This window comes from Globicephala melas, chromosome Y, assembly GCF_963455315.2.
Source record: "Globicephala melas chromosome Y, mGloMel1.2, whole genome shotgun sequence".
Lineage (NCBI taxonomy): Eukaryota > Metazoa > Chordata > Mammalia > Artiodactyla > Delphinidae > Globicephala > Globicephala melas.
The window spans coordinates 2889260-2915430 of NC_083336.1; the positions used below are offsets into that span (position 1 = coordinate 2889260).

Consider the following 26171-nt stretch of genomic DNA (forward strand, 5'->3'; position numbering starts at 1 on the left):
TTTCTTCCATCAGTGTCTTACAGTTTTCTGCATACAGGTCTTTCGTCTCCTTCGGTAGGTTTATTCCAAGGTATTTTATTCTTTCTGTTGCAGTGGTACATGGGAGTGTTTCCTTAAATTCTGTTTCAGATTTTTCATCATTAGTGTATTGGACTGCAAGAGATTTCCGTGCATTAATTTTGATCGTACTACTTTACCAAATTCATTGATTAGCTCCAGTAGTTTTCTTGTAGCATCTGTAGGATTCTCTATATATAGTATCATGTCATCTGCAAACAGTGACAGCTTAATGTCTTCTTTTCCAATTTGGATTCCATTTATTTATTTTTCTTCTTTGATTGCTGTGGCTAAAACTTCCAAAAGTATGATGAATAATAGTCGTGAGAGTGGACAACCTTGTCTTGTTCCTGATCTTAGAGGAAATGTTTTCACTTTTTCACCATTGAGAACGATGTTGGCTGTGGGTTTGTCATATATGGCCTTTATTATGTTGAGGTAAGTTCCCTCTATGCCTGCTTCTGGAGTGTTTTTATCATAAATCGGTGTTGAATTTTGTGAAAAGCTTTTTCTGCATCTATTGACATGATTATATGGCTTTTCTCCTTCAATTTGTTAATATAGTTTATCACATTGATTGATTTGCATATATTGGGATAAACCCCACTTGATCATGGTGTATACTCCCTTTAATGTGCTGTTGGATGTTGTTTGCTAGTATTTTGTGGAGGATTTTTTCATCCATGTTCATCAGTGATAATGGCCTGTAGTTTTCTTTCTTTGTGACATCCTTGTCTGGTTTTGTTATCAGGGTGATGGTGGCCTCACAGAATGAGTTTGGGAGTGTTCCTCCCTCTGCTGTATTTTGGAAGAGTTTGAGAAGGATAGTTTTTAGTTCTTCTCTAAATGTTTGGTAGAATTCACCTGTGAAGCCATCTGGTCCTGTGAAGCCATCTGAAGCCATCTGGTCTGGGCTTTTGTTCGTTGGAAGATTTTTAATCACACTCTCAATTTCAATGCTTGTGAGTGGTCTGTTTATATTTTCTATTTCTTCCTGGTTCAGTCTCAGAAGGTTGTGCTTTTCTAAGTATTTGTCCATTTCTTCCAGTTTGTCCATTTTATTGGCATATAGTTGTTTATAGTAATTTCTCATGATCCTTTGTATTTCTGCAGTGTTACTTCTCCTTTTTCATTTCTAATTCTATTGATTTGAGTCTTCTCCCTTTTATTCTTGATGAGTCTTGTTAATGGTTTATCAATTTTGTATATCTTCTCAAAGAATCAGCTTTTAATTTTATTGATCTTTGCTATCATTTCATTCATTTCTTTTTCATTTATCTCTGATCTGATCTTTATGATTTCCTTCCTCCTGCTAACTTTGGGGGTTTTTTTTGTTCTTCTTTCTCTAATTGCTTTAGGTGTAAGGTTAGATTGTTTATTTGGGGTGTTTCTTATTTCTTGGCGTACGATTGCATTGTTATAAACTTCTCTCTTAGAACTGCTTTCGCTGCATCCCATAGGTTTTGGATCGTCGTGCTTTCATTCTTATTTGTTTCTAGGTATTTTTTTGATATCCTCTTTGATTTCTTCAGTGATCTCTTGTCTATTAAGTAGTGTATTGTTTAGCCTCCGTGTGTTTCTATTTTCTACAAATTTTTTCCTGTAATTGATATCTAGTCTCATAGCATTGTGGTCAGAAAATATTCTTGATACGATTTCAATTTTCTTAAATTTGCCAAGGCTTGATATGTGACCCAAGATATGATCTATCCAGGAGAATTTTCCATGAGCACTAGAGAAGAAAGTGTATCCTGTTGTTTTTGGAAGGAATGTTCTATAAATATCAAATAAGTCCCTCTTGTTTAATGTATCATTTAAAGCTTGTGTTTCCTTATTTATTATCATTTTGGGTGATCTGTCCATTGGAGAAAGTGGGGTGTTAAAGTATCCTACTATGATTGTGTTACTGTCAATTTCCCCTTTTATGGCTGTTAGTATTTTCCTTATGTATTGAGATGCTCCTATGTTGGGTGCATAAATATTTACAATTGTTATATCTTCTTCTTAGATTGATCCCTTGCTCATTATGTAGTGTCCTTCTTTGTGTCTTGTAATAGTCTTTATTTTAAAGTCTATTTTGTCTGCTGTGAGAATTGCTACTCCAGATTTCCTTTGATTTCCATTTACATGTAATATCTTTTTTCCATCCCCTCACTTTCAGTCTGTATGTGTCCCTAGGTCTGAAGTGGGTCCCTTGTAGACAGCATATATACAGGTCTTGTTTTCGTATCCATTCAGGCAGTCTGTGTCTTTTGGTTGCAGCATTTAATCCATTTACATTTAAGGTAGTTATAGATAAGTATGTTTGTTCCTATTACCATTTTCTTAATGTTTTGGGTTTGTTATTGTAGGTCTTTTTCTTTTCTTGTGTTTCCTACCTAGAGAAGTTCCTTTATCATTCGTTGCAAAGCTGGTTTGGTGGTGCTGAATTCTCTTAGCTTTTGCTTGTTTGTAAAAGTTTTAATTTCTCCATCGAATTTGAACGAGACCCTTGCTGGGTAGAATAATCTTGCTTGTAGGTTTTTCCATTTCATCACTTTAAATATGACTTGCTTCTCCCTTCTGGCTTGCACAGTTTATGCTGAAAGATGATCTGTTAACTTTATGGGGATTCCCTTGTATGTTTTTTGTTGTTTTACCCTTGCTGCTTTTAATATTTTTTCTTTGTATTTCTTTTTTGATAGTTTGATTAATATGTGTCATGGCATGTTTCTCCTTGGATTTATCCTGTATGGGACTCTCTGCGCTTCCTGGACTTGGTTGACTATTTCCTTTCCCATGTTAAGGAAGTTTTCAGCTATAATCTCTTCAAATAGTTTCTCAGACCCTTTTTTTTTCCTTCTTTTTCTGAGACCCCTATAATTCGAATGTTAGTGCGTTTAATTTTTGCCCAGAGGTCTCTAAGACTGTCCTCAATTCTTTTCATTTTTTTCTTTATTCTGCTCTGTGGTAGTTAGTTCCACTATTTTATCATCCAGGTCACTAATCTGTTCTTCTGCCTCAGTTTTTGTGCTATTGATTCCTTCTAGAGAATTTTTTTTTCTTTCTAGAGAATTTTTAATTTCATTTATTGTGTTGTTCATCATTGTTTGTTTGCTCTTTAGTTCTTCTAGGTCCTTGTTAAATGTTTCTTGTATTTTCTCCATTCTGTTTCCAAGAATTTGGATCATGTTTACTATCATTACTGTGAATTCTTATTCAGGTAGACTGCCTATTTCCTCTTAATTTGTTTTGTCTGCTGGGTTTTTATCTTGCTCCTTCATCTGCTGTGTGTTTCTCTGTCTTCTCATTTTGCTTAACTCACTCTGTTTGGGGTCTCCTTTTCTCAGGCTGCAGGTTCATAGTTCCTGTTGTTTTTCGTGTCTGCCTGCACTGGGTAAGGTTGGTTCAGTGGGCTGTGTAGGTTTCCTGGTGCAGGGGACTGGTGCCTGTGTTCTGGCGGATAAGGCTGGATCTTATTTTTCTGGTGGGCAGGTCCACGTCTGGTGGTGTGTTTTGGGTTGTGTGTGAATTTAGTATGATTTTAGGCAGCCTTTCTGCTAATGGGTGTGGTTGTGTTCCTGTCTTGCTAGTTGTTTGGTATGGGGTGTCCAGCACTGAAGCTTGCTGGTCACTGAGTGGAGCTGGGTCTTAGCGTTGAGATGGAGATCTCTGGGTGAGCTTTCGCCGTTTGATATTGCATGGAGCCGGGAGGTCTCTGGTGGACCAGTGTACTGATCTCGGCTCTCTCACCTCAGAGGCACAGGCCTGACACGTGACCAGAGCACCAAGGCCCTGTCAGCCACACAGATCAGGAGAAAAAAAAAGAAAGAAAGAGAGAGAGAGGGAGGGAGGGAAGGAGGGAGGAAGAAAGTTATTAAAATAAAAAAATTATTAAAAATTGAAAAAATTAAAAAGTAATTAAGAAGAGAAAAATAAAAAAGAAAGAAAGAAAAGCATAACCAAACCAAAAAACACATCCACCAGTGATAGTAAGTGCTAAAACCTATACTAAAGAATGGACAGACAGAACCCTAGGACAAATGGTAAAAGCAAAGCTGTACAGAGAAAATCGCACCAAGAAGCATACACGTACGCACTCACAAAAAGAGAAAAAGGAAAAAAATATATATCTATATATTAAAAAAAAAGGAAGAGAGCAACCAAATAAATAAATCTACCAATGATAATCAACTCTAAGTACTAAACTAAGATAAAAATAAAACCAAGAAGAAATTAAGTGCAGAAAGCAAACCTCAAGTCTACAGTTCCTCCCAAAGTCCACCTCCTCAATTTGGGATGAATCGTTGTCTATTCATGTATTCCACAGATGCAGGGTACATCAAGTTGATTGTGGAAATTTAATCCTCTGCTCCTGAGGCTGCTGGGAGAGATTTCCCTTTATCTTCTTTGTGCTCACAGCTCCCGGGGCTCAGCTTTGGATTTGGCCCTGCCTCTGCGTGTAGGTCGCCGGTGGGCGTCTGTTCTTCTCTCAGACAGGACGGGGTTAAAGGAGACGCTGCTTCGGGGACTCTGGCTCACTCAGGCGGGGGGGAGGGAGGGGTACGGATGTGGGGTGAGCCTGTGGCCACAGAAACCAGCATGACGTTGCACCAGGCTGCGGTGCGCCTTGTGTTCTCCCGGGGAAGTTGTCCTTGGATCATGGGACCCTGGCAGTGGCGGGCTGCACAGGCTCCTGGGAGGGGTGGTGTGGATAGTGACCTGTGCTTGCACACAGGCTTCTTGGTGGTGGCAGCAGGCAGCTTTAGCGTCTCAATCCCGTCTCTTGTGTCCTCACTGACAGCCGCGGCTCACACCCGTCTCTGAATCTCGTTTAGGCCATGCTCTGAATCCCCTCTCCTCGCGCACCCCGAAACAATGGTCTCTTGCCTCTTCGGCAGCTCCAGACTTTTCCCTGGACTCCCTCCCGGCTAGCTGTGGCGCACTAGCCCCCTTCAGGCTGTGTTCACGCAGCCAACCCCAGTCCTCTCCCTGGGACCTGCCCTCCGAAGCCCGAGCCTCAGTTCCCAGCCCCCCCCCGCCCGTGGCTGAGCAGGCAAGCGTCTCCGGCTGGTGAGTGCTGGTCTGCACCGAGCCTCTGTGCGGGAATCTCTCCGCTTTGCCCTCTGCACCCCTATTACTGCCCTCTCCATGGCTCGGAAGCTTCACCCCACTGCCCACCCCATCTCCGCCAGTGAAGAGGCTTCCTAGTGTGTGGAATCTTTTCCTCCTTCACAGCTACCTCCCAAGGTTCAGGTCCCATCCCTATTCTTTTGTCTCTGTTTTTTCTTTTTTCTTTTGCCCTACCCAGGTATGTGGGGTGTTTCTTGCTGTTTGGGAAGTCTGAGGTCTTCTGCCAGCGTTCAGTAGGTGTTCTGTAGGAGTTGTTCCACGGGTACATGTATTTCTGATGTATTTGTGGAGAGGAAGATGACCTCCATGTCTTACTCCTCTGCCATCTTGAAGGTCTCCCCTGTAAGTACACTTTTAATATCTGGGAAAAGTAAGTGGGGCTTTCAGTGTAGCCCTGTGGCATCATGGTCCATGTATATTATAGTTCATTCCAAGCAAAGGCAAAAAGATATTGGGCATCAGGATGTACAGGGATACTAAAGAATGAACTGCAGAAATCTTTCACAGTAAAGAAGTCACTATTTTAGGGATATAGGACAGTAAGGTATGGGTATTTGGCACTGCACAATACCAAGGAAGATAGTAGCACTGATAGATCTCAAACCTTGTACAAATCTCCAATTCTTGCCATTAGATTTTTTTGTTTACATCTTTATTGGAGTATAATTGCTTTACAATGTTGTGTTAGTTTCTGCTCTATAACAAAGTGAATCAGTTATACATATACATATGTCCCCATATCTCTTCCCTCGCGCGTCTCCCTCCCTCCCACCCTCCCTATCCCACCCCTCCAGGCGGTCACAAAGCACCGAGCTGATCTCCCTGTGCTGTGCGGCTGCTTCCCACTAGCTATCTACCTTACATTTGGTAGTGTATATATGTTCATGCCACTCTCTCGCTTTGTCACAGTTTACCCTTCCCCCTCTCCATATCTTCAAGTCTATTCTCTAGTAGGTCTGTGTCTTTATTCCTGTCTTACCCCTAGGTTCTTCATGACGTTTTTTTTTTCTTAAATTCCATATATATATGTGTGTTAGCATACGGTATTTGTCTTTCCCTTACTGACTTACTTCACTCTCTGTGACAGACTCTAGGTCCATCCACCTCATTACAAATAGCTCAATTTCGTTTCTTTTTATGGCTGAGTAATATTCCATTGTATATATGTGCCACATCTTCTTTATCCATTCATCCGATGATGGACACGTAGGTTGTTTCCATCTCCAGGCTATTGTAAATAGTGCTGCAATGAACATTATGGTACATGACTCTTTTTGAATTTTGGTTTTCTCAGGGTATATGCCCAGTAGTGGGATTGCTGGGTCATATGGTCCTTCTATTTGTACTTTTTTAAGGAACCTCCATACTGTTCTCCATAGTGGCTGTACCAATTCACATTCCCACCAGCAGTGCAAGAGTGTTCCTTTTCTCTGCACCCTCTCCAGCGTTTATTGTTTCTAGATTTTTTGATGATGGCCATTCTGACTGGTGTGAGATGATATCTCATCGTAGCTTTGATTTGCATTTCTCTAATGATTAATGATGTTGAGCATTCTTTCATGTGTTTGTTGGCAGTCTGTATATCTTCTTTGGAGAAATGTCTATTTAGGTCTTCTGCCCATTTTTGGACTGGGTTGTTTGTTTTTTTGTTGTTGAGCAGCATGAGCTGCTTATAAATTTTGGAGATTAATCCTTTGTCAGTTGCTTCATTTGCAAATATTTTCTCCCATTCTGAGGGTTGTCTTTTGGTCTTGTGTATAGTTTCCTTTGCTGTGTAAAACCTTTGAAGTTTCATTAGGTCCCATTTGTTTATTTTTGTTTTTATTTCCATTTCTCTAGGAGGTGGGTCAAAAAGGATCTTGCTGTGATTTATGTCATAGAGTGTTCTGCCTATGTTTTCCTCTAAGATGTTGATAGTTTCTGGCCTTACATTTACGTCTTTAATCCATTTTGAGCTTATTTTTGTGTATGGTGTTAGGGAGTGATCTAATATCATACTTTTACATGTACCTGTGCAGTTTTCCCAGCACCACTTATTGAAGAGGCTATCCTTTCTCCACTGAACATTCCTGTCTCCTTTATCAAAGATAAGTTGACCATATGTACGTGGGTTTATCTCTGGACTTTCTATCCTGTTCCATTGATCTATCTTTCTGTTTTTCTTTTTTGCCAGTACCATACTGTCTTGATTACTGTAGCTTTGTAGTATAGTCTGAAGTCAGGAAGCCTGATTCCTCCAGCTCCGTTTTTTGTTCTCAAGATTGCTTTGGCTATTCGCGGTCTCTTGTCTTTCCATACAAATTGTGAAATGTTCTGTTCTAGTTCTGTAAAAAATGCCAGTGGTAGTTTGATAAGGATTGCATTCAATCTGTAGATTGTTTTGGATAATAGAGTCATTTTCACAATATTGATTCTTCCAATCCAAGAACATGGTATATCTCTCCATTTATTTGTATCATTTTTAATTTCTTTCATCAGTGTCTTATAATTTTCTGCATACAGGTCTTCTTTCTCCTTAGGTAGGTTTATTCCTAGATATTTTATTCTTTTTGTTGCAGTGGTATATGGGAGTGTTTTCTTGATTTCACCTTCAGATTTTTCATCACTAGTGTATAGGAATGTCAGATATTTCTATGCATTAAATTTTGTATCCTGCTACTTTACCAAATTCATTGATTAACTCTAGTAGTTTTCTGGTAGCATCTTTAGGATTCTCTAAGTATAGTATCATGGCATCTGAAAACAGTGACAACTTTACTTCTTATTTTCTGATTTGGAATCCTTTTATTTCCTTTTCTTCTCTGATTGCTGTGGCTAAAACTTCCAAAACTATGTTAAATAAGAGTGGTGAGATTGGGCAACCTTGTCTTGTTCCTGATCTTAGTGGAAATTCTTTGAGTTTTTCGCCATTGAGGATGATGTTGGCTGTGGGTTTGTCATATATGGCCTTTATTATGTTGAGGAAAGTTCTCTCTATGCCTACTTTCTGGTGGGTTTTTATCATAAATGGGTGTTGAATTTTGTTGAAAGTTTTCTCTGCATCTATTGAGATGACCATATGGTTTTTCTCCTTCAATTTTTTAATATGGTGTATCACGTTGATTGATTTGCATATATTGAAGAATCCTTGCATTCCTGGAATAAACCCCTCTTGATCATGGTCTATGATCCTTTTAATGTGCTGTTGCATTCTGTTTGCTATTATTTTGTTGAGGATTTTTGCATCTATTTTCATCAGTGATATTGGCCTGTAGTTTTCTTTCTTTGTGCCATCTTTGTCTGCTTTTGGTATCAGGGTGATGGTGACCTCGTAGAATGAGATTGGGAGTGTTCCTCCCTCTGCTATATTTTAGAAGAGTTTGAGAAGGATAGGTGTTAGCTCTTCTTTAAATGTTTGATAGACTTCGCCTGTGAAGCCATCTGGTCCTGGGCTTTTCTTTGTTGGAAGATTTTTAATCACAGTTTCAATTTCAGTGCTTGTGATTCGTCTGTTCATATTTTCTGTTTCTTCCTGATTCAGTCTTTGCAGGTTGTGCATTTCTAAGAATTTGTCCATTTCTTCCAGGATGTCCATTTTATTGGCATAGAGTTGCTTGTTGTAATCTCTCATGATCTTTTCTATTTCTGCAGTGTCAGTTGTTACTTCCCCTTTTTCATTTCTAATTCTATTGATTTGAGTCTTCTCCCTTTTTTTCTTGATGAGTCTGGCTAATGGCTTATCAATTTTGTTTATCTTATCAAAGAACCAGCTTTTAGTTTTATTGATCTTTGCTATCGTTTCCTTCATTTCTTTTTCATTTATTTCTGATCTGATCTTTATTATTTCTTTCCTTCTGCTAACTCTGGGGGTTTTTTTGTTCTTCTTTCTCTAATTGTTTTAGGTGCATGGTTAGGTTGTTATTCGAGATGTTTCCTGTTTCTTAAGGTAGGATTGTATTGCTGCAAACTTCCCTCTTAGAACTGCCCATGCTGCATCCCATAGATTTTGGGTCATCGTGTCTCCATTGTCATTTGTTTCTAGATATTTTTTATTTCCTCTTCGATTTCTTCAGTGATCACTTCGTTATTAAGTAGTGTATTGTTTAGCCTCCATGTGTTTGTATTTTTTACAGATCTTTTCCTGTAATTGATACCTAGTTTCATAGCGTTGTGGTCGGAAAAGATGCTTGAGACAATTTCAATTTTCTTGCCATTCGATTTTTAACTGGCAGAATGGCAGTGTCACAGGGGCTACTGTAAGGCACAGTAAGCCATTTCTTAATGTAAGCTGATATCAAAAGTTCTGTTTCTTCTGTGGCTTCCCGCCTCGATAGGTATTGACTGATATTGGACAGGGGTTTATTTTTGTCTGTGGTAATTTTAATGGCTGCTGCAGAATGTATTTTCCCTATGTCAGTAGGATCAAGTGACCCCAATTCTTCAGGTACTAAGCCTGGCAGTTTCTTGTTCAGCATCACTCTCAGTCACAAACATTATATGATGAAGAAATCTGAGTAATCTTTTAGGGCTAAAACCATTTCTCCCTTAACAGTAAAAGAAATATGAGCATCATAAGTTCCTAATAAATCTATACCTTTCAGGTTCATAGGGGTATATTCTACTAGGAAAAAGGAGTTCCTTTGTTTAAGTTCTCCTAGTTATAATTCTAAAGGTAATGATCTGAGCGTCTTAATATTTGCATTAGAAACCCCTACCATCTGTACTGAGGTGTTAGAGAGAGAGAGCCTTTAATTTTGATAGGGTTCAAAATGTAAAAGGTAGCTCCTGTATCTATTACTGCTTTAATTGTTTTCTTCTCATATAATCATTTCTATTTCTTCCAGGGTGTTAGAGAGGAGAAGGGGAAAGACTCCCCATGTTCCCTCAGATCAGCCTTACTCTTGTTTAACTTGAAATTACAGTCTGTATCTGGTTTCCCTTCTAGGTCTCTCTTTTCTTGTCTTGCAGTTTCCCCAGTAATGACCCAGTGTTTTTCAGTAAAGGCAAATTTCAGAATTTACCAGTCGCGGATTGAATAGGGTTGGGTTAACTTTAGACTGACATTGATTATTTAATTGTTGCAACTGAATGTTCATAGTTTTTATAGAGGCATCTTTTTCTTTTTAGTACTTTTGAAAAGTTGGTCAGCCAGCATGACAAGGGCATTTGTATGTGATACAGACAAATCATGTCTAAATGATTAACATGCCTAAATCGTGTCGTTTAGAGCAGCCGATTCCTCATCCAGACCTTCTAAAAAGATGGAGTTAAGCAAAGAATCATCTTGGTGGTTAAAGAATGATTCGAGTGTCATGCTGTAATATTGTTTAAAAGTTTCCTTGAACCTCTCATAGTGATCCAGGATTGATTCATCTCGTGTTTGTTTACTTGCTGAATCTTTGACCAGTCGGCAGTTTTTGGAAAAAGCTCTGTGATAATTCTGAGTAATTTATGAGCTAACTCCTTGCATTCACCTTGAGCCTGTAGGTTGTATAAATCAAAATTTGTTAAGGGGTCTCTCCATCCTGCTTTCTCTACTTATTCCTTTGTTTGACTTTTAGAAACTAATAGCTGTATTACTTGATATAAATCGGAAAACCTGAGCTCATAGGTTTGGACGATTAGCTCAAATTCCTTAGCAAATCCCAATGGATCTTGACTACATTCGAGAAAGTCCTTAGCTAAACTAAGTTCTGCTCGGGTCCAGGATGTGTACGTAAGCGCAGAGTACAGTTCACCTCTTCCTGTAATAGGTTTCTCCTTCAAGGGAGCTATGAGTACTTCTGATTTTATGTCTTCCTTTCCCGGGGTAGGGGAAGCAGCAGGAGAATGGGGTTGGTGGAAGAGAGAGAGAGCGCGTCTGGGTTAGGCAGTTTGGATAAAGGAGGATATAAAGAAGGAACGGAGTGAGAGACAAGGTTAACGCTAGTGGCTTTTAAAAATTCTAGTATCATTTTGAGCAACCTTTTGTTGATTTTTTGCGAAGAAGTTACTTTATCATTTCCCCTTTTAGACGCTTCTAAATACCAATTGAAATAAGCATTCCATTTCTGTTTGATCTTTTTCTAGCTGCATATGCAAAAAAAAATCCCCTGGTTTTCAAATGTCAAAACAGACCCAATTGGGCCATTTAAGGTTGAGATCTCTTAGTGTAATTGCCCTAATTCGGTTGGTCCTTGCAAGCGTGAGCTCCATACGTATTGCATGTGAATCTGGCTAGAGTGTTAGCGAGGAGGCTGGCTTTCTGACACTCCATGTTTCTCTGTTTGAGAGTATCTGTTTCCCATTTTAAAGTTGAATTTGTTGGGGATAAAATTTTCTAGTGAAATTGTGGGGTGGGCCAGTGTGCTGCTTGTGAGTCTAACTCCTCCGGGATTTTGCCCTAAAGTCATTTTAGCTCCTTTTACGTGTCTTGGGTTTTCCCTCTGGTAGTGTAAAACCACCACAATGCTCAGAACTTATCCGTGCTCCCAGCAGAGCAAGCTTTCGTTAAAATGAGTGGGTTTCCGCATAGGGATGGTTGCACAGTACAAGGACTTGCCTCCACCACTGCTGCAAGTTAATTATAGAAAACCGGACATCTCAAGTGAATGAATGCAGCACTTTTCTACATAGGGGAAGATACAAGAGTCTGGGCTCACTGAAAGCATTCCTTTGATATGCACCTTAGCTATCTAGGGTCAGAATCATGTTCTTTCCCATCCTGAGTCCCCTCTGGGTGCACCATCGGGGGCGGCTGTAGTGGCTGAGGGCTTGATGGTGGGCTTCCTGTTTTTATCTTGAGTTCCCTCAGGGCTCAGCACTGGGGGCAGCTGTAGTGGCTGATGGCTGTTGTTCACTGATATGGCAGGTGGCATCCTTAGTCCACAGCTTCATAAGTATTTTTAAAAAGTTAGGTATTTCCTTTGAAGTCCTATTTGTTTATTATTTAGTTGCATTTTGGTTTGTTTCTTTTGTTGTTTATTTGGGATCCAGTTAACAATCAAGTGTTCCATTTACTTAACATAATATAATTTCTTTTCTGATTTTTTTGAGAATACGTTATAGATATCATACCCTTTTCCAGTCAAATTCTTCAGTGTATTTTCCTAAAAACAATGATTCTGCCTCATTACCATAGTAATCAAAATCAGAAAATTAACTAATTAGTACTATTTTCAAATCTATAGACATATTTAAATTTAACCAATTGAAACACAAATGTGGTTTAAAGAAAAAGAAAAAAAAATTTGTCAAGGTTCCAATAAAGGTTTATGCTTTGCTTTTACCTCTCAAGTCCCTTTATCTTCATTATTCTGGAACATTTTTGTCTTTTATGACCTTAACATGTTTGACAAATTCAGGCCCATTATTTTGTGGGATGTCCCTCCATGTGGCTTTGTCTGATTTTTCCTCATTAGATTCAGGTTTGTGTTTTTGGCAGAAATATCTAGAAGTGACGTTGAGTCATATGTATACTATCAGGAGACACATGTTGTGAATTTGCTATACCGCTAAAGAAGTCAGCTTTATTTATGTTGTTAAAATGACGTCTGTCAGCGTTTCTCCACAATAAAATTAATATTTTTCCCTTGTAGTTAATAAGTGTCTTGGGGGGAGATCGTCCCCCTTAATTTTTAAAAGTAAATTTTTTGTTATAAGTTTGGAATCACAGCTTTGTTTTCCTGTCCTCTGTATCATAATCCAACACTGTCATTTATTTTGATGCTAGTTTTATGCTTTTAAAAGAAAACATGAAGTTGTGAGTTTCAGTCTTCGCTAAAAATCCTGAAGCAGTCCTAGGAAACCATGTCCCTAGAGAGCGAACAGTTTATAGATCTAAAAATCAAAATATCGGTCAATTTTAGTCCTATTTGATTTATGTGAATGGATCCATAGTACAAGTGTCTGATTTTAAGTTTTTTTTACATTACTTTATTGTAAACTCCTAGATTTAATCATGCCATTCTCTTTTCACAGCCAGTTCTTTAGCCTAGGTCTGAGGTCCTCAACCTGATAATCATATGCCAAACAAAGTATATGGATTTTTTTCTTGGTTAGAGGATCCATAGGCTTCAGTATATCTTTAACGGATCATTATGGGAACTTTTTGCATAAATTGCCTTTATTTTCCACCCACATTAGTTTATTTTTCATTTCAGCCTCAGATTGATTCCCTTAAACATCTTTCCCTTAGGTCATCACTTTGCTTAGGATGCTGTATCTTTTTTCTGACTCATCAGTGCAAACCTAGGTACTTTATCCTAACTTGCAGACCTGCTATTAGCTAAATAGATCTAATAGGCTTTTTATGGCTTCCCCCAACCCCCTAGTCTTTTTGGTGCCACTTTAAAGTTTTCTCCTGAATTTTTACATTTGCTTTGTGCCCACTCTATGCCATTTCAGACTGCGTTCTTTTTCCTTTTATGTCGCACATTACTCAGATTTTCTTCTTGATGATTTTCCCGTAGTAATTCATCCTGAATTCCGTGAGTATTGACATATTACAGTCAATACTACACTGTTGCATATTGTTTTCATGTTTCTTTGGAATTCTTCAGGTATTTAATGCGTGTAACTGATCTTCTCAATGGATGATACATTTATTGATAGCAGGGACAATATATAGTTTTCTTTAATTTTTGTAGATACCAGTACCTACTCTCCATATCTATTCTTTCCTCAAGTATTTATTGAACACCTGTTATGTACCACCGATTGCACATGCAACAGCACAGAAAAGAAACAGCCCTGCTTTCAAGAGCATGAATGCCAGAGACCAAATAAATCAGTAAAGTATAATACTGATTCTTTTGAGCTTTTAAAGCTTTATTAAGTTTTTCATTGTGGCAAATATAAAATTTACCTATTTAACCCTTTCAGGTGTATAATTTAGTGGCATTAAGTACGTTCATAATGTTGTACAGTCGTTGCCATTACATTTCCAGAACTTTTCCGTCGTCTCAAACTGAAACTCTGTACCCATTGAATAGTAACTCCCAGTTCTTCCCAAACCAGGTCTTAGTAAACACTGTTCCACTTTCTGTTTCTATGAGATTGCCTAGTTTGGCTACCTGCTATAAATGCGGTCATACAATATTTATCATTTTGTGTCTGAATTATTTCACTTAGCATATGTCTTCAGCGTTCATCCATGTTGGTTGCATCAGAATTTCCTTTCTTTTTAAGGCTGAACAATATTCCTCTGTACATATGTGACACATTTTGTTTATACATTCATCTGTCGATGTACACTTGAGTTGCATCCATCTTTTGGCTATGATGAATAATGTTGCTAGAAAATTGTTATACAAATATCTGTTTCAGTCCCTGCTTTCATTTCTTTTGGGTATATACCTAGAGATAAAAATGGGTCATCATATGGTAATTCAACAGTAAATTTTTTAAGAATCCATCATATTTTCTTCTACAGTGGCTGCACAATTTTGCATTCCTGTCAGCAGTGCACTTGAAGTTCCATTTTCTCCCAGTCTTTGCCAAAACTTGTTGTTTTCTGCTTCTGTCACAATAATTATCCTAATGGATGTAAAGTAGTATTCGTTGTGGATTTGCTTTTTATTTCCCTAGGGATTCATAGTGTGATCATATTTTCATGTAGCTTAACGGCTATTTGTATATCTTCTTTAAGTTCTTTGCCAGTTTTAAAATCAGATTTGTTTGTTTTTGACTCGTAGGAGTTCTTCAGATACTTTGGATATTAATTCTTTACTGGATACCTGATTTGGGTATATTTTCTCCCATTCAGTGGGTTGTCTTTGAGGTCTGTTGATTGTGCCCTTTTTACTTTTGTGGCCTGTGCTTTTGGTGTCATATCTAGAACATCATTGCCAAATTGTGGCAAGTTTTCCTCCTCTCTACTAAGACGGAAATTAATGGCTATAAACTCTTACCTTACAAAGGAAGAAATATCTCAAATCAACAAACCAAAACCTTACAACTTAAAGAACTAGAAAAGAGGAGCAAATAAATGACAACTAACACAAGGAAGGAAATAATGATTAAACCAGACATAAATAAAATAGAAATCAACCCTGCTGACAGCCCTCCTGACCTAGGACTTGAGTTGCATAATTGTGAAAAAATACTTTTCTGTTGTTTAATCTCCCTAGTCTGTGGTATTTTTTTAATAGATCTTTATTGGAGTATAATTGCTTTACATTGTTGTGTTAGCTTCTGCTGTATAACAAAGTGAATCAGCTATATGTGTGCATACATCCGCATATCCCCTCCCTCTTGCGTCTCCCTCCCACCCTTTCTACTCCACCCTTCTAGGTGGTCACAAAGCAGGGAGCTGATCTCCCTGTGCTATGCGACTGCTTCCCACTAGCTATCTGTTTTGCATTTGGTAGTGTATATATAAGTCCACGCCTCTCTCTCACTTTGTCCTAGCTCACCCTTCCCCCTCCCTCCCCATGTCCTCAAGTCCATCCTCTACGTCTGCGTCTTTATTCCTGTCCTGCCCCTAGGTTCTTCAGAGCCTTTTTTTTTAGATTCCATATATATGTGTTAGCATACGGGTATTTGTTTCTCTCTTTCTGACTTACTTTACTTTGTATGACAGACTCTAGGTCCATCCACCTCACTACAAGTAACTCAGTTTCGTTTCTTTTTATGGCTGAGGAATATTCCACTGTATATATGTGCCACGCCTGCTTTATCCATTCGTCTGTCAATGGATACTTGGGCAGGGAATCCTTTACTCACAGGAGGGAGCAACTCACAGGAGGGACTGGGGCCCGGGTGGCCACGTTTGCGAGGCCTGCAGCTCCTCTCCCCACACAGTGAGGTGTCCCGGTCGCACTGCCCCGGGCAGCCCAGGGTCAGGCGGGGCACTCCCGCCCCATCAGGCTGCGGCCCTGTGGGGCCTGATGCTTCATCACGCGGCTGGAGGTGCCTGATCGAAGGCCATCCTTCCTTATCCTAGACTCCTGCCGAACCCCTGTGGAGCAGCCTCCCGCCTGCTTGCTGAGGAGGACGGGGCGGTGAAGGAGGAAGCCCTTCACCTCCCCAGAGACAGGCCTCCAGCCCCTGCACTGTGCTTTGTGCTCAGCACAAAGGCACACGCACTGACCGGCGATGCTTCTAGAGGCCTCTGTTTTTATATATGTTTGTGATGACTGGGAGGCACGTAAGTGCAGTGCTGAAACATTTCCTGCTATCTGGGGTTCACTGGCATGGAAAGTAAGGCCGTGAAGGCCAGGACTTTGCTTTCACACAGATACATGTTGATCCTGAAATGAAAACCTGCCGCCAAATGAAATACGTAACGTCTCGGCTCCCGTGAAGTCGGCATTATTTATTTTTCTTTTTAAAGACAGGCCTTTTCCCTTGACGGGCAGGGTGGGTGTTAGTGGTGTGGTCTTGTCCTCCTGCCAAGAACGAGGCTCTTATCTGGAACGCCACTCTTCCCAGCTCTTGCCAAAGCTAGAAACACAGCAAATGAGAATGACTGATAAAAAGTGAAAAGCGCTGAGGAGAGTGCGGGTTTTCATGAGCGTCACACTGTACCAAGTGGCAGTTGGCATTGATAGGACCGAAGTTGCTCGATTAGCCTGGAAAACCTCAGCTGGTTCGGTTGATGGACCTGAAGCAGGGGTGGGGCCGGGGGTTGGTCTGCTTATTTGGTTTGTCTTTGTTTGGCCTGAAACTCTTGTGTGGGGTTTTCTTGTACGCGAAACCCAAAGTCTTGGTAAAAGCTCTAAACGTCATAACTGTTTGAGTACCTGCACGAGAACCAAAATAATCCAGTTCAGAGTACACAGAGAATGAATGTTGAACTCTTGAGGAAGTGTTTCTGAACCGCCGTCTTTTTGGTGTAGCTTTATCGTAGTGACAGCGACAGTTCAATGCTGGCCCGCAAGTCCCCCCTTGTCCGAAACACTTTGGAAAGACGAACCCTTCGCTATAAGCAGGTATGTGCCACGTAGACTAATCTGCCGTCTGTATGTACGCTGGGAGTTATTTCCACAAACCTGAAGGGGTAATATTTTAGGTAAGATTAATTGAAAGGTAATATGTTTATTTCCTTGTTTACTTAGATATAATTTTTAAAAGTGTATATAATGTCAATGTTACCAGTATTTGTTAATTTCCTAAGATAATGTCGTAATCTAAGATAATACATGATCTTTACATTTTAAAATATAATAAATTAATAAACAGCCATTCTGTATAAGAGATTCTTCTTTCTTTTTTGACAAGGGAGTATATACAGTTTAGAAAATTTGGGTCTTTCACCGTGGCGCATTCTCCTACATAGGACTGTTCTACAGTTTTCCTTTATATACACCGGATTTTTTCTCCACGTCACGCCAGTGTACACAGTTTTGCTCCTTTTAATTTGTAAGGTAGTGGTTCCCTGACTTTCCCGGGCAAGAATTCTTTGAAAGAAAAAGAAATTCCCAGATCTCCTTGTGGTGGTTGTATTTAGAGTAGCCGCTGACTGAGAGTGATGAGAAAATACATAACTCAGCAACGAAAGTATTTCTCAGCAGCCAGGCTGTTGGCATTTTGGCCTAGGTCTGTCTTTGTTGGGGGCTGTCCTGTGCACTGTGGGCCGTTGAGCTGCATCCCTGGCCTTGACCCACTAGTTGCCGGTACCACCCCCTCCCCCAGTTGTGACGACCAAAAATGTCCCTGGAGGGCCCAAGTCACCCGTGGTTGGGAACCAGTGAGCTCTACTATGAATTCAGGAGAGCTTTTAAATGAGTTTGTGTTTATTAAGTCACTTAGATTTGCATTTAACTTCTGTATATGTGCAAAATAGTGTTATGGGTGTGTAAAACGCACACAGTTATTCAGTCCTCCCAACAACGCTGATAGGCTCGTGGATTTGTGATTTTGTTGCACTAACTGCCTTCCCCAGCGTTGTTAGCCGTGGCGTGGGAAGTACTGCTCTCAGCTCCGTGTACAAAATTCTATTCTCGTCTTAGAGCTTTCTTGAAAACAGGAGACTTGCTTACTTCAGGCGTGTGTGGGGAGGAGCGTTTTTTGTTGTTGTTGTTGTTGATGTTCGGCCTCGCTGCGCGGCTTGCAGTTGTAGTTCTCTGACCAGGGATTGAATTTGCAGCCCAGCATTGGAAGCGGGGAGTCCTAACCATCGGACTACCAGGGAATTCCCTGGGGAGGAACGTTTTTGACAGCTTGTGTGTGTTTAACCAGAAAGCCCTCAACGTGGTTTAGAACGTGCTTTTTTCCCGTTATACAGTAGGCCATTAAGATTTTGCCATGTCGGTCTATTTTTCATCTTTCTACAGTAGCTGCGTTTTCTGCGGGCCTTATAATGTATTTGATCACTTTTCTCTTGTCAGGTATTTAGAATTTTTCTGTCATAAAGCTTTTGCACATCATCAGCTGTGCCTTTCAGGTGCAAGTCACATGAAATTTCAGAACCAAAGAAAACACAACATTTTGTGGCTCTTGCTTATAGTGTCAAGTAGCACTTGAGAAAGATGACGCCCTCCTGCCCCGTGTGAGAGGGTCTGTTTCTCTGCGCTTTAGCCAAAGCCTAGGTCGTCATTACAGCGGACAGCTTGCTGTCACTGGCTCGTTACCGGAGTGGAGGTTTGAACCCGTGTGGCCCACATCCGTGTTGTGTTGGCGTCGGGCCACGCTGCGGCTGTCTGTCTCCAGTGGGGTCGGTCACTCGGGGAAGAAGCCGCGGGAAGGGCGCGGGCGGGGTGGGCGCGCTCACGGCCGCGGTCTCGCAGCCCTGCAGGTCCTCCGTGGCGGCGCTGGCGGCGCGCACGTCCCTGGACCTGGAGCTGGACCTCCAGGCGTCGCGGACGCGGCAGCGGCAGCTGACCGAGGAGCTGTGCGACCTGCGCGAGCTGCGCCAGCGCCTGGAGGACGCCCAGCTCCGCGGCCACGCCGAGCCCCCGGCCTGGCTGCTGCGCGACGAGCGCTTCCGGAGCCTGCTGCGGGAGGCCGAGAGGCAGGTGAGGCCCCGGCCCGCCAACGCGGGGAGGGGGCAGGCGGCCGGGCCTTTCTCTCCTCCCGGTGCCCGGAGCTGGCAGGGGCTTCCATCGCTCTTCCTTAAAACTGGAAGCAAACCCGTCTGGTTCACCCCGCGTTGCTGTTCCAGACGAGACAGACCAAACTTGACTTGCATTCAAGAACAGGCAGCTGAGAAGACGCTGAAGAAGGCCTCCAAAGGGGTGTGCCAGCTGCGCGGGCGGAACCTCAAAGAGCCCATCCAGCTGGGTGCAGGCGTTCAGGTGGGGAGAAGCCCAGGCCTCACTCTCGCGCTTGATTTTTACTGTCATACCTTTGTCATTATGAAGAGTAAAGTAAGTATTGAGAGAGACCCACAAGGAAGTCGAGAACAAAGCTGGAATCCCCACTGCTGTTAGCATTGTGCGATTTTTCTCCTGATTTATTTTCTGTGGAGCTTTAATTAAGGCCAGGTATGATCATTTTTGTTTAATTTTGCATTCAGCTTATTAAGAATTAACATACCACATGTTACTACCTAACCTGTTATTTTTTTCATGACTGATTTCATCTAATAAGCATAAATCACTTACCGGCTCTTGTAACATCTTTTTATGTTTATGATCATAAATAACAGCAATTTACATATGTACAGTATGTGTTATCTTTGCTTTTTAAAATTTAGAGTGAAGCATACTCTATATTCAGGAAAATGTTCTTTTCTTACCAAGATAGTTTAGTGAGTTCTCATAAACTGAACATGACAGAAATCAAAACATTATCAGCATTTCCAGATTACTCTGCAAATTTCCTTAAACACTGTGTTGAATTCTAATGACATTAATTAGTTTTGCATGGTTTTGTTCATTTATACAGCCACAGTTAACACAGTTCTATCCATACTACTTTGTGCCTGACTTTTAGCTTTGTTTTTTTCTATACCTGTAATTTTTATGTCCTTATCATAAAATAACACAAGATATTATAACCACTTCCTTCAGTTTTGATTTAGAATTCATCTATTGATATATTTTTAAAATGTATTCATTTGTTGATAGAACAAGAGTTAACACTATGTAGCAGGCACTCTTCCAGCCACTGGAGATAAATCCCTGCCCTCCTAGGAGTATCATAACTTCTATTAAAATTTTGAAAATTTGTATACGAACATATATTATGGAAATTCAAATTCTGATTGTTCTTTGAACAAGGAAAGCCATCATTGATATGAGAGCTTCCTGCCAGCTTTCAGTGTCTGCATATCACCTTCTAACATAATTTTCTCCATGCCCACCCAGGGAGAAGATAACATTTTTCACGAGACCACGGGCTAACATACCCCTGCTGCCGGTTGATGCTGTTTGCTGGAGTATTTATCTGCCTATTTTATTTCTGCGAAGTTCTAAAATTGTCTAGCTAAAATTGTCTTTCAAATATGTGTGCAAAGTTATTAATATACAATTTTTTTTTGAAAGTCTATAAATATGTATTTTTTGATAGTGACAGGAGCAGGGCTTGGCTTTTCCTTGTTGTTAAATTAACATCTCAAACAGGTTATTTTATAAAAGAGTAGCTGTTGTGTGAAGATTCGACAGTTTCCATGCTGTTTTCTTTGACTTGAAGGGTGGAAGACAGAAACTCAGGCAAATTCACTCTATTGTCATTTATTCATGGTTCTTTTCTTCCTCCTTGAAGGAGAATACTGACTTTAAGATGTATTTTAAGACTGAAACTTGGTTCTTCAGTATTTGCCATGTGGTAGAATGGATCTTTGGGGCCGGTTTTGTGTTCTGACATCGGAAATGCAAACACTATGTGCTGAACTCGTCACTCGTCCCGTTTCTCCTGTGTGCATTTATCATGTATAGTGTACACTTTCGCACCCTTTATGTTCTGTTAAGATGCCACCTTAGGGGCTCAGTCCTAAGTCAGTGCGGGGTGCGCTTTGCGGAGCTTGGTCTCCCGCGCGGGCTGGGCACCCATAGCCCCTGGTTTCCGTGCACCCTTCCGTGCCCACCCCGGGTCTGAGGCTGGTCACGGAGCCCCCGGCAGGCACACAGCCCACCCTCACCCGGCCTCGGCAGCCCCGCCTGCCTTTCCAATCCGCCCCATCTGATCCTGACCGACAAGGAGGGCAGTGGTGGAGCTTCTGCTCTGCTGCTCTGCCCTGCAGGAAAGTGAAAATAGAAGAAGGAAGGTGTGTTTTCACTGAGTCACTGGATCCGCTGATGGATAGAGCAGTCACGACATGGACACGATAACCTTTGAAGGCGCTTTCTTGAGGAAGCCAGCTTCCGTGGGAACTACAGCTACCAGGCGAGTCACTCACAGGAGAGCATGTGCTTTCGCTCAGAAGGCCCCCGCCCCATGCTGGAGTCTTGCCAACATTTCTTAAGAAATCTTAGAACTAGCTCATGAGGAAAAATATTTTTATTCAATAAAAGGGTACAACTATTCTTTGAATTGCCAAGTGATATAAATATTTTGCCTAATATATACTTATTATATTTAAAAGGCACTCTTCTTCATGAAGCTTTGGATGAGTAAACAAGATCAGTCACAAAATATGAAAGAAAGAAAGACAGAAAGAACATACAACTCTTCCTGTAGCTTTCTTCTCCCTCTTTTCCGTTGAAAATATGGACAATAGAGTTTGTAAGTAGTACTAAGACTGAAAACTTTATGCTATTCACAGTTGTCATCTGTTGCTATGTGTTTCTAATCTTTGTTTTGATTTTTTTTCCCTCGTCAATTTCTTAGTGTATGTACTGGCAGTGGAAGTAGAGACTCACAAAACATTCCTTAGTAGAATTAGCAGCCAAGCAGACAGCATGGGTAAGCAAGTGAGGACAGTTAGGCCCTCTCTAACTTCCCTGAGCTATTTGAAACTTTAAAATCAAACAAAGAACTGTCTACCACGGGACTCTAGAGGATGCAAATGGCAAGTTATTTATATCTGAGGTACAGTCTCCATTCATGTGGGGAGGCTTGCAGAATGCATTTTCTCTGTGCTTCTTCTTAGCAGCTGTGCCAGCATAGAAATGCCCCAGACAGGTGCTTTTGAATAACACTGAATAACATACTCCTCTCCACCCTCTATCCCCAGCTCAAACAGATTTCCATTTGGAAGTGTTTCCCTGATAGAGAGCTGGGGGATTTTTGTTGTTTTAAATCCCATCTTAGCCAAATGCAGCTTCTATGGCCGTGCAGTGGCCTCTTACATTTGCCACTTCTCTGTTTTACTTCTCCATGCTCTGCCTTGCATGTGATTGCTTTTATAAGATCATAGTAAGGAAGTAAAATCGAGACCAATGAAGAAAAGTTCTGTGCTGCCTGTGGAGGACCCCTTTTTGAGTGTTCATTGTTCATGCTGGAAAAGACAAATGGTCTGTGTTAGAGGCTGTGGTGGAGCAGATGGTGGGCTTGATTTTGCAACTTCTGATCAATTAAGACTGTCAGGAGCATATCCCACATGAACGAAAAGTTAAGTCCTGTTGCCTTATGTTTATCTTTGTATATCCTTAAGTTTTGTGTCCCCATGATGAAGTGATATAAAATACTATATCTTCCTCAATTAAAATTTAGAACTCAGTCATTCGTATGTTTTTTCATGTATTCATTCCTTTATTAATAAAACATATTTACTGAACACCTGCTACTTACCTGGCACTATTGTAGGCCCTAGAATAAATTCCTGACGTCGTGGGAGCATCATAAACTGTATGACATAATATGTTTATATGTTTCCTTTGTCATTAAGAAAACTGCCCTATTTTATTGGCAGTCTTACTCAGGGTAGTCAGAGTCAGAGGTAGATTGCAAATGTTGATATCCCTTTTCAAGAAACTGTCAAAATGCTGCCACCAGCTTCTTTTAAAACAGAGCTACAAGTAAACTAATTTTTTCTTCCTATGATCACTGAGTTGTCAAACTTTGGTTGAAAACTCCTTAAATAAATATTCTTCTGTTGTGGGAATAAGTAATAATCAATATTCCTCTCTTTGCTTATGTCATCATTTCCTCCGATTTGTATTGTTTGAAAGTATTTCTTAAAATTAGAGTTCTTAAAACAGAGTGGAAATATATTTTAAAATTCCTTTTAAGTTTTGGAGAACTATAAATGTATAAAAATAGTAAAATAAATCCCTATGGTCCTCTGACCAAATTTCAACATGGATCAGTCATGGCCAAATTTGTTTCTCTTACACTTCCATTCACTTCTCCTCATATTTGGAAGCAAATCCCACACACAATATCATTTTGTCTGTAAATATTTCAGCTGCCATCCTATAGTAATCCAGGGTTTTCCAAAAGTCTCCTCATTAAATTAAACTCATGGTTGAAAAGCTTGTTAGGAATAAAAAAAGACATTGATTTCACCTTTTCACTGATTTCTGTGTTAGGAAGAACCTTGGATGAAGACCAAAGTAACATATTTCTTATTTTAAATCAAACTATCATAGCGTTCTATTGACCTTACTTTATTTTATCTTACTTTATTATTTTTTAAATTTTATATATCCTGAATCTTTCATCCCTGTGAGATTTCCTTTGTCTCACTCTTGGGCTGCAGGCCAGAGGCCTGCAAGCCCTAGGCCTGCAAACCCTGCACTTGCCCAGCTTTAAGACCAAAGAAAGAGCCTGGGGTCAGCAAGGTAGACATCAGTGGTTTAATGGCTGGGGGCGGGGCTTACACATCTAAGCAAGGTCCTGGAGCAACACCCCATTATGTGCAGCTCACAGCAGGCAGGACTCCTGGGGTAGGGGGAAGGTTACCAGTTATAGGTGGAATTGACACCAGGTCGGCTCATTAGTTACCAGGGAAACTAGTAGAGGGGCACACCCCTCACTGCCCCTTTGTTAAGCTATCCTGGTAAAGGTGTTCTGATCTAAAGCTACAGCAATCACTAGCTGGGGCAGGGGCAGGTATGTAGGACAAAGTCAATCATGTGAGTAGGGTGTAGGCGAAGCAGGCACCGGTCCAGCAGGGGATGTACAGAGAGCAAGAGGACAGCCATCTGGGGGATCTGATCATGCAGATGGGATAATAATTAGGTGGTGGTTTCAGTTGGCTTTGCTTTTACACTTTATATCGGTTTTCTTTGCTGTGTGAGATAGTACGCGAAGTGAGGAAGTTAACTGTGGGTACAAAGGGAATCCTGCACTTGGTAACTCATATGCTTGTACCGTTCAATACCCAGGTTGTCTCATCAAGGTGAAGGACACCGTACTGATTGATTTAGGGACTGGCAAGATACCCAACTTTATCAAATTGGACACAGGTAAGTATTTGTTTCCTTTCTTCCCTCCCAACCTTCTCTCTCTTTCTTCCTTTTTCCTGTTGCTCCTTCTATTTTACTTGTACCCTACCTTGATTAGATAGAACTGCAATGTGGAAGTCAGAGAGATAAGTGACGGTTGCTTCTGGCAGAGATGTTCTCCTTGAGTCCCATTCTCATCCCAGTCCACACATTTAGGACGAGAAGTTGCCAGACGGTCTCTTGAACTTGACGCTAAACAGTTGTGAGACTTCCCTTTGGGCTGCATCCATCAGCCGAGTCTCTGCAGGTTAGCTATATAAACTACAGTTGGCCACGAGAGGGAAACTTTGTGTTTCGACTCTGATGACTTTAGGTGGGTTCCTTGAGGTAAAGGGCTAAAGGTGTCCGAATAACCTTAACCTAGTGTTGATGAAATATTTCTCTGCAGAGTTGTTTCCCCTCTCCACTCCTCAGATTCCTCTGACAGAGGTTCACATCCAGTGTTAGCTGGTATCTGATGTGCTAATGAAGTACAATATTTTCCCCAACTGGTTTTAACAAAAATACCACAAAATATAGAAAGACTGAAAAAATAGGACAAGGACAAATAACCGATGGCAGCTTATTTTCTGCCTACCTGCAAATGATTGTTAACATCTTGTTCTATTGCTTTTACATTCTTTCTTTCTTTTCCTGTGCCTGTGTTCCCTTCCCCACGTGGATCCAAGGACCAGCCAATGTTCTCACACACAGTTTTCTGTAGTGTCTCTTTGGGACTCTTTTAACCTGAGTTTTCCTCCCTGTTTTGAATTTTAAAGAGTGCAGGCTTCCTGTCTAATTCAGTACTCCACAGTCTGGGATTGTTCAAGTATTATTTCACCATAAGGACTTTGCACCTGTGCTACCTGCACTCCTGATTATTTACTACTCACCTGGAAATTGTAGACCAGAATACTTCATTGGTGTCAAAGTTCTTTTCCTTAAGTGAAAACATTGCGAGTGGATATTAGTGTTGGGGGTCACGCTTATGACACCTAAACCTGTTGCTTGATTTCAACATGACAACAAAAGAGATAACCAAACATGATGTGCCTCCCAGTGGCAGTGCACGATACCTCTCGTGAGGAATTCTTGTCAAAAAGGAGAACAGACTCAAACGTGGATGAAAAGAGAGAGGAGAGCATAAATTGGAAGAGACTAAGAAACCTAGCAGTCCGATGCAGTTGCTTGCCTTTTAGAGAGGAGTACCAGAATATTTCAGGTTCAAATGATCTGTGGCTGGGCATTTGTTTCAGAATGACCCAGTGCAGGACTGCTTAGGTAAAGATGAATCAAGGCTGGCCGTGGGTTAGAAAATGTTGAAGCTGGGGGTGCGTACATGGGGACTCGTTATTCTTATTTTCTCAACTTTTGCAATCCTTTGAAAATAATTTTTGAAGTTGAATTGTATGTCCTATTTCCAATTAAAGTAAACGTTATTTATTAAATTAAATTTCCAGTTAAAATTTAACTTTACAGATTTTTCCCCCAACTAAACTTTGTTTTACATATATCTGTATCTCTTTCTCTTGTGATGAAACTCCTGGTATTAATTAAGTTACTTAGTTTTATAAACAGTACACATAAAATAACATGAAAATTGCAAAGCCAGTTTTCCTAGGGACAAGAAATCCACTGAGTGGAGACAAAGGTGTTTTTGTAGTTCTTTTTGACCCTGGAATTATATTCCTGGTATTACTAACGTGGTATTGGTAGATTACGAGCAGTGGCAGTGTTAGATTGTCATCCTCAATACCACACCCTGATATCTGATACCACTTGCAAGTTTGT

At 40.6% G+C, this 26171-nt stretch overlaps 1 protein-coding gene across 1 annotated transcript in view; it reads left to right on the forward strand.

The window, feature by feature from the left end:
* Nucleotides 1–25754, forward strand: part of LOC115849998 (protein WWC3-like) — a 174421-nt gene extending 148667 nt beyond the window's left edge. Inside the window, 8 exon segments of the mRNA XM_060293136.2 lie at nucleotides 16968–17060; nucleotides 18858–19085; nucleotides 19232–19258; nucleotides 19260–19364; nucleotides 20383–21396; nucleotides 21596–21735; nucleotides 24282–24362; nucleotides 25070–25754. Coding sequence (XP_060149119.1) covers nucleotides 16968–17060; nucleotides 18858–19085; nucleotides 19232–19258; nucleotides 19260–19364; nucleotides 20383–20496 — 567 coding nt within the window. The 3' untranslated portion in view covers nucleotides 20497–21396; nucleotides 21596–21735; nucleotides 24282–24362; nucleotides 25070–25754.
* The last annotated feature ends 417 nt before the right edge of the window (nucleotides 25755–26171 follow it).